Source organism: Nicotiana sylvestris, chromosome 11 (assembly GCF_000393655.2).
Source record: "Nicotiana sylvestris chromosome 11, ASM39365v2, whole genome shotgun sequence".
Lineage (NCBI taxonomy): Eukaryota > Viridiplantae > Streptophyta > Magnoliopsida > Solanales > Solanaceae > Nicotiana > Nicotiana sylvestris.
The window spans coordinates 9,356,206-9,365,009 of record NC_091067.1 but is presented as its reverse complement, the minus strand read 5'-3'; the positions used below and the strand labels follow the sequence as shown (position 1 = coordinate 9,365,009).

The 8,804-nt window shown below is 35.1% G+C and overlaps 1 protein-coding gene across 2 annotated transcripts; it reads left to right on the top strand.

The window, feature by feature from the left end:
• The first annotated feature begins 542 nt into the window (after nt 1-542).
• LOC104246220 (NADP-dependent glyceraldehyde-3-phosphate dehydrogenase) lies at nt 543-7,203 on the top strand. Of its 2 annotated transcripts, XM_070162429.1 has the most exons (10): nt 551-836; nt 2,089-2,282; nt 2,675-2,803; nt 3,249-3,368; nt 3,674-3,810; nt 4,400-4,555; nt 4,858-5,236; nt 5,816-5,932; nt 6,024-6,133; nt 7,048-7,203. In XM_070162429.1, the coding sequence occupies exons 1-10, from the start codon at nt 692-694 to the stop codon at nt 7,055-7,057; spliced, it is 1,497 nt and encodes a 498-aa protein (XP_070018530.1). In that variant the 5' UTR covers nt 551-691; the 3' UTR covers nt 7,058-7,203. The 2 variants fall into 2 exon arrangements, with proteins under 2 accessions (XP_009800287.1, XP_070018530.1); XM_009801985.2 differs by lacking the exon at nt 7,048-7,203 and having other exon boundaries at nt 543-836; nt 6,024-6,285.
• The last annotated feature ends 1,601 nt before the right edge of the window (nt 7,204-8,804 follow it).

Genomic DNA, 8,804 nt, shown 5'->3' with positions numbered 1-8,804 from the left:
ATTTTCGTTCAAATTTATCTTTACATGAAAAGTGACTAAAATTCAAATACTTTTGAAACTGTGGCTATTTTTCAAATAGCACTTGTAAATCTAGCTATTTTTGAATTTCACCCCACCTTAGAGGGTGTAATGTAGACAGTCTAACCTAATGCAAGCATTAATGACTGCTTTCACGACTTAAACTTGTGATTTATAGGTCACACATAGACAAATTTATTGTTGTTTTAAGGTCCCTTCTAAAGCCCAAAAAAACACCTTCCTAAATAAACAAGAAATTAAATAATGGAAGACTTGGAACCACATGAGATGACATATCAAATTGTAAATAAAAGATTTATATCAAAAAGAAAGAAAAAGTATAAAGCCATGAAACTTTTCCAAGTGGACCGTTCAAAAGGAAACGTGTCTCAACTAACTTTTAATTTTCTAACTGCTATCTCAAAATGGCAATCCCGTAAATGATCATCAAAAACAATGTCAAATATCAATCCAGAATCCATGTCTCAAATTGCTCAGTATTAAGTGTGGCTCACCTTTCTCCAATATTTATAGACTCACTCTTTTACTCACTTCACTCTATATTCACCACTAAACAATTAAAAAATATCCAACATTTATCTTTTTTTTCCTTTGTTTTCTCTTACTAGAAGAAATATTTCTAGTAAAAAAAAGCTTTGATTTATTTGTAAAAATGGCAGGTAATGGAGTGTTTGTAGATATAATTGAGGGAGATGTGTTTAAGTACTATTCTGAAGGAGAATGGAAGAAATCAGCTTCTGGAAAATCTGTTGCCATCATTAATCCTACTACTAGAAAAACACAGTATAAGGTTCAAGGTATGATAAAAATGAAATTATTAATTTTTTCAAATTTTTGCTTCGGTGATATTATTTTTTGGCTGTTATAGTTCTTTGTCATAATTGCTGTGATTTTAGGGGTAGGGGTAAGGACTACGTACACAGAGGTAGAGCCAGAATTTCATGTTTATGGGTTCGGAATTCTAAGTGTTTTAAGCTACCGGGTTCTAAATTAATAATTTATATATATTTAATGAAATTTTAAAGACAAATACAGGGTTCGAATCAAAGATACTGGGTTCGGCCGAATCCGCTCGAAGCACTCTAGCTCCGCCCTGTGCGGACATATTACCCTCTTCGTACTCCACTTGTGAGAATATATTGGCTATGTTATTGTTGTAAATTTTTGTGTGGTGAAAATAACAAGGTTTCTGATGTTTGGGGGTTCATGAAATTTTGTGCAAGTACTTTGGAATTTTTTGTACTGTAGCTCCAGCTTCAGAATTAATTGTTCTGTTCTGAATTTTATGATCATTGGATCAGACTGTGATGTGGGGAACAACCAAGAACTTATAGTACTAGATTCTCTTTTTTCTAATGGATTTTAGTTATACGCGGTTTTTTGCACTATCAGTGTAGTTTAACCTATTATAGAAGATTACCTACCATTTTTATCAGTCATCGATTAATGTTTATTGTAGATATTTACCTTTAATTGCTCGTAAGTGACCTGATTGTGTAAAATTTATACTATCAACGCATAGTTTGTAAAACTCTTTTCTAATATATAAAAGAACTTATGCATGGACTATTTTTGGTTTTGCATCCAAGTGTCTTCATGTCCTTATGTGGTGCTTATGCTTTCCTGAGTCGAAGGTCTATTGGAAACAACTTCTCTATCTCCACAAGGTAGGGGTAAGGTCGGCATATACATTACCCTCCCAAATCAGTGGCGAAACAGGAAATTTCCCCAAGGGTGTTCAAACTTGAAAGAAGTGAAAGAAATTCCCCGAAAATGGGTATTCAATATATGTTATGTACCTCTAAAACCTAATACTTTACCTATATATACAGTGTCATTTTTCAACAAAGGATGGTCAACTGGCCACCCGTAAGGCAATGTAGCTTAACCCATGTCCAAATCTCACTATGTGGGATTATACTGGGTATATTATTGTTGCCGTTGTTTTCATGTTCTTGTCTTGGAAATTTAAGAATTTATTGCAGAAATTAACCAACAATTAAGTGTGGGATTTCATGGATATTTTGGTATTTTTGTTTTTCGGTGCAGCATGTACACAAGAAGAGGTGAACAAGGTAATGGAAGTAGCGAAAGCGGCACAAAAATCATGGGCGAAAACACCACTCTGGAAAAGAGCTGAGCTGCTTCATAAGGCAGCTGCAATCTTGAAAGAACACAAAGCCCCTATTGCAGAATGTCTTGTAAAAGAAATTGCAAAACCAGCTAAAGATGCTGTCACTGAGGTACGTCATGATTAGAAAATTCTATGTTTCGCGGATTCTCCGAAATGCTACGGCACCCATGTTACCTCGTCCAAAAGTACACTACTTTTGGAGGAACCGACACGCACCCGAAGACATTTTCGGAGAGTCCGAGCAGCATAATTAAAAGTAGGATTTAAGTTATATACACTAATAGCATGTCAGTGTAAAGATTCTTTACACTATCAGTGTTGTTTAACATGTGATGGCATGGTCGGAAATATTTTTACCAGGTTACTGCTAAATAGTTATAATCTAGATTTACTTGTAAGTATCTTAAACGTAATGACCTGATTGTATAAATATTTTTTATTTTTATCATTTTGGAAATTTTAATTGCTTTATCAACTGATAACGATGTGGATTTGATGAAGGTTGTAAGATCTGGAGATTTGGTTTCTTATACTGCTGAAGAAGGAGTTAGAATTCTTGGGGAGGGTAAGTTCTTGGTTTCTGATAGTTTCCCTGGAAATGAAAGGACCAAATACTGCCTCACTTCCAAGGTACATTTCTTGACTAATTTATTTAATTTTGCTTTATTAAGTTGTCGCTTAGTGTAAACAGTCATCAATTTGCATTGTTAGTCAGAGGATTAATATATTTTAACAACTTGTCTATTATTTTCCTTTCATTGTTTTTTCAAAGCATGATGGCTTTACACCTTTATAAATTGTTGGATCAATGAGCTTGTCCAATGAATACGACTTTGTGTCACCCGTTGGAAATGTTATTGTAGTGGTATTATATCGCCAGGATATTTTATTGTGTTGCTTCTTATGAGTTGCTGTATTAGTATTACTAACTGCATAAGTGGCTGCGTATCTTCTGTAAATTTTCCGTTTTCAGTAGCAACATACAGATAAACTCACATTTTGTTCTTGAAGTATTGATATTAGGTAAGTTTATTGGAAAAATACTGATTATGACCTTCACGTCCTTGGAGTACAGATCCCGTTGGGTGTGATTCTAGCCATTCCTCCTTTCAACTATCCAGTCAATCTTGCCGTCTCCAAGATTGCTCCTGCACTGATTGCTGGGAACTCTTTAGTTCTCAAGCCACCAACTCAGGTTTCTTCACTAAATTCTGTTTCACATTAGCTGTATTATAATGCGTTAACTCTTATATAGTTTCTCCACTCATCATAAGCATTTCCCGTCTGTGTTGCTCAGACTTAAATGCGGTCGGGTGCGTGTCGGATCCTCACAAAGTAGTGCATATTTGGAGGATTTGACACGTGTGCGGCGGCAATTTGGAGAGTCCGTGCAACATAGAATTTTCTGTTCTATAAATGGCTCATATGAGCATCATTTAACTTTGAGAAAAAAAGTACCAATATGAGGTTAAACTTACTTTGAGGGATCATTTCTAACAGGGTGCTGTGGCTTGCCTTCATATGGTGCATTGCTTCCACTTAGCTGGATTTCCGAAAGGCCTTATCAGTTGTGTGACGGGAAAAGGTTCTGAAATCGGTGATTTTCTCACTATGCATCCCGGAGTACACTGTATAAGGTATATTCTACCTTATCTATTTTATGTTGCTTAGTTGCCTTTGTTTGATTTTTCGTTAAGACGCTTATGGGTTCGGGATTTTAGACCGTTTAAGTTACTGGATTCTAAAGTAATACTCACTCTGTTTCATATAAAATGAGGTATTTTCCTTTTCAGTCTGTTCCAAAACAAATGACACATTTCTAAATTTGGAAATAATTAAACTTTAAACTCTTTTATTTTACCCATTTACCCTTAATAAGAAGCTTTTATAGCCACACAAATGTCATGGCCCCACAAACCTTTTATCCCTTAAGCTTTTAACACCACAAATTTCAAAAGACTACTTCTTTTTTCTTAAACTCCGTGCCGAGTCAAACTACCTCATTTAATATGAAACGAAGGAGTAATTTTTACTTACTAAATGATTTTCTTAAGATAAATACAGAGTTTGGACCAAGATTACAAGGTTTAACCGAACACATATTATACACACTAACTCCGCCCTGCTTAGACTGCAAAGAATACTACTGAGTAAACAAGATCCTTCACGCCGTTCTTGATATTTGTGTATCCATGCATAACTGTATACTTGTTTTTCTTTTATCAGCTTCACTGGTGGAGATACCGGCGTCGCAATCTCAAAGAAAGCAGGAATGATCCCTCTACAGATGGAGCTCGGAGGAAAGGATGCTTGTATTGTGCTTGAGGATGCTGATTTAGATTTGGCTGCTGGAAGCATTGTGAAAGGAGGGTTTTCTTACAGGTATGTGAATTTTCTTTTCATTATCGAAACAAAACATGTTAATAGTGAAATGGGGTTTGAGCGTTGGTCTCGGTGATATAGGTTGACACACATGTGCTCGCAACTGCATTAGTATGAGGCCATTGAAAACCATCCCTTGTATACATCGTTGTATAGTTCATTATTACATGTACGATAAGTGATATTATAACATGAATTAGGAGTTGGACTATGTCGATACAACATGAATAAGCTTAATTTGCTCAAGTACCTGATTGTCTTGGCAATACTTCATTAACAATTGATATCCATGTCTACCACAGCGGTCAAAGATGCACAGCCGTTAAGGTCGTGTTGGTGATGGAATCAGTTGCTGACACTCTTGTTGAGAAGGTAAATGCTAAAGTGGCAAAATTAACCGTTGGGCCACCAGAAGATGATTGCGATATCACTCCAGTTGTCTCTGAATCATCTGCAAACTTCATCGAGGGGTTGGTCATGGACGCGAAGCAGAAAAATGCAACTTTTTGCCAGCAATACAAGAGAGAAGGCAACCTCATTTGGCCCTTGTTGTTAGACAATGTTAGGCCAGACATGAGGATTGCATGGGAAGAACCATTCGGGCCAGTTTTGCCTGTTATTCGGATCAACTCTGTCGAAGAAGGAATTCACCACTGCAACGCTAGCAATTTCGGTCTGCAGGTACTGTTTCACTTTCTAATATAACGTGTGTAAAAACATAATTATGTCTTAAACTTTTAGGTAAGATAGTCAAAGAACAAAGTATTAGAACATGCCGAGTTAATGGGTTCAAGTCTCACCGCCACGTATTGTCAAAAGGAATTTTCACGTCCTTGGCCCATGAAAAAGAACTAGGCCGCATGTGATGGGGCGTGTTGGAGACATAATTAAATAAGTACCTTCTCTCTAATGAAGGGGAGTTTTGGAGCAACAGTTGAGTTGTCTACTCCATATGACCTATAGGTCACGCGTTCAAGTCGTGGAAGTGCTTGCATTAGGATAGGCTATCTACATCATACCCCTAGCGGGTGTGGCCCTTCTTCAGACCCTGCGTGAATGCGGGATACTCTATGCATCGGCCTACCCTTTGTTTTGTTCTCTCTAATAACTTAAGCTTTTTTTTAGAACGGTAACAAGCTCTAATAACTTAAGGTTTTGGACGAGATGTTCGCACAATTCGACGTGTTCATTACTTCATCTTATGTTCCATTGCCAATACATTAGCTGTCTCTAAGGTTGAAAATTTTGACTTCACTACAGGGTTGTGTATTCACCAAAGACATCAACAAAGCAATACTTATCAGTGATGCCATGGAAACAGGAACAGTTCAGATTAACTCAGCCCCGGCTCGTGGACCGGATCATTTTCCATTCCAGGTAAACTCCTTTTTAATACTCTAAACTACTTGAGTTTTGATTATTTTCGCGGTAGGTTCTTAGTAATCGAGGTAATTAATTTGTTTAACAGGGAATTAAGGACAGTGGAATTGGATCACAAGGGATTACTAACAGCATTAACATGATGACCAAAGTCAAGACTACTGTTATCAACTTGCCAACCCCATCTTATACTATGGGGTAAAACACTATTGCTTTAGAAATAAGACAATAATTAGTACGCTATGTTGTAGATTGTAGTGAACTTGCAGCCAACTTTTGTTTCTGAGTTATTGTTTATTTCCCCTTTTGAACTTGTCAACGTTAATAATATTGGTGACATTGGGGCATAATATCGAGTTAACTATTTACTTTTGGATTTCTCTAAAAATTGCTACATTTAAATATCAAATCTGCGTCCTCTATGGACCTTTGCTCAATCAACTTTTAATGTATTGTCGTGATAAAATCACTAAACTATTTCTTATAATTAAAATTACTTAACTTTACCTAAGCATCACAGAAAGTTCCTACTTCTCAAGTAAGAGATTTTGCCCAAGTTTTATATTGGTTTTTCTCTCAACTGCTAGTAATTTTTTTGAAGAGGCTCTCACTTCCACCAGAAAATGCTGTAAATGTTATAAAACATTTCTTTTGTAGCTTATTTAACAAGAGTTTAATTTATATACACCGATAGTGTATACAGTTATCGACACTGTCAGCTTATCCAAAAAGATATATATCTACTAGTAAATATCACGTAGCTAGATAGTATACTGTTGTTGGTAATATGTCGTGTTACGCTGTCTTTTTCATGGTCTGTGCACTATTGTTTTCTTTCCAAAAAGTGATGTGACTATGCTTTACTAGAGCATATGGTGTATCGAAAATAACCTTTCTATCTTCACAAGGTAGGGGTAAGCTTGCGTATGCACTACCCTTCCCAGATCTCACTTGTAGTATTACACTGGATTTATTGTTGTTGTAACCTGATATTTATAAAAATCTTACGTTGTCGGTGTGAGTATATATACACATAGGTTAAGATCATTTTAAAATTTCTTTTCCTTCAAAAGATGGTTCTTGACTTTATTTTACTGGTTTAATTTTCACAGAAAGTTATGACTTTGAAAAAAGGCAAATTATGAAGATCTACGGCCATTTATCCTGCAATGCTGGGCTCTTCTTCGGCTTCTTAATTTGGGCCTCTCTGTGGGCTGGTTTAGTAATTTTGTGCATTCACAGCAAATAAAGTTTTCTTTCCATGGCCAAACCTTCATTTTTTTCACACAAATTAATGGATAAATAAAAGAGGTAAAAATAGCACGAGCTAGCAGTTTTCGGACTAGTCATTCAAAAATAGCCAGCGTTTGCAAAGTTATTAAAAACTAGCCACTATTTTGCCTCAATAGGGAATGGTCCAGCATAATATACTGGAGATCAGTGCACCTATGTATGAACTTCCAGCATATTATGCTGGAACTCCAACACGCGGAAAGTTCCAGCATAATATACTGGAGATTGGAACACCTGTGTATGAACTTCCAACATATTATGCTGGACCGGTATATTATACTGGAACTCCAGTATATTATACTGGAGTATTTCCGGATTTTAAACATTGTTTTCGTTTAGATTTATCTTTACATGAAAAGTGGCTAAATTTCGATTACTTTTAAAACTATAGCTATTTTTGAATGATCACTCGTAAATTTGGTTATTTTTTAATTTCTCCCATAAAAGAGGGATCAAGTTTGAAATGGCTAAAATGCCAATAGGATTCGGATGCATAACAATAGAACTGTATTCAAATGTGGGACAAATTTCAAAAATAGCCATTTTGCGAACTTGCAATTGAAACATTGTCACAAATTCAAAAGTCATTGAAAAATAGCTATGGTAGAATTCATGACAGTGCAGTGGATTTTGAACTTAAAAAAATTGTAACTCCATGACAGTATCCTGGATTATGTCCATAACACTTTCATGCAGTTTCACTTTTTTTAAGTTCGAAATTCATGATACTGTCATGGATTTAACAAAATCAGGACAGTATCCTGGATTTTCACTTGCTCAAGTTCGAAATCTATGACGTTGTCATAGTGTTTATGCATTAAAACTTGTTACCTTTCAACGATAGCATGGCTATTTTTCAAAAAAAAAAAAAAAAACCGAAAAATGGCTAGTCCGTACAATTTTTACTCAAATGTGACACTTGGTTAATGGGCTACTGCTTTTTCTTGACATAGTGGGCTTACCCTTAAATAATACATTTTACTCAAATCTCTTTTTTCTTTCTAATCACAAATCTAGAAAAATCTAATTAAGAGAATTTACTCATAGGTATAATTCAAGTGATATATTGACCATATGTTATCCATGGTTGGAGTATAGTGATCCGATAGATACTCATTAATTATTTAAGAGGGTAGTATAAAATTCACTCAAAATTAGTCAAATTATTTGGGATCTCTATAACAATAAAGTCTGATTTCACAACCACACAAAATAAAAATAAAAAGAGAGAGAATAATTTGTTAAACCTAATCTATATAAATAGTATACTCTTGTCAGTTGTACAAGTTGAAAACAATATTGTAAAGATTAGAATAACAAATCTGACATGACTGCACTTAGTTCTAATTCCATTGGCTCGCTACTAATACTAATAAATTATTTATTATTTTAAGCATAAAGGAATTCTTTTGTTAATTTTATTCTTGTCTTACTTTAGAGAACTCTTCTTTTTCAATAATAACACAATAATGTTAAGCAAATAAAATGGTCATACCCTACTACCTACCCTATGTGTGATCTCAAGCTTAATTAATTTAATTAAATCCTATATATCTGATACCAAAAAAGAAAGTAT

What these genes read in the sequence shown, in the direction of transcription:
- LOC104246220 (XM_070162429.1), top strand. Translation starts at nt 692, where the DNA reads ATGGCAGGTAATGGAGTGTTTGTAGATATAATTGAGGGAGATGTGTTT. An exon ending in AACACAGTATAAGGTTCAAG is followed by an intron (nt 837 to 2,088) that starts GTATGATAAAAA and finishes TTTTCGGTGCAG; the next exon opens with CATGTACACAAGAAGAGGTG. An exon ending in AAAGGAGGGTTTTCTTACAG is followed by an intron (nt 4,556 to 4,857) that starts GTATGTGAATTT and finishes TGTCTACCACAG; the next exon opens with CGGTCAAAGATGCACAGCCG.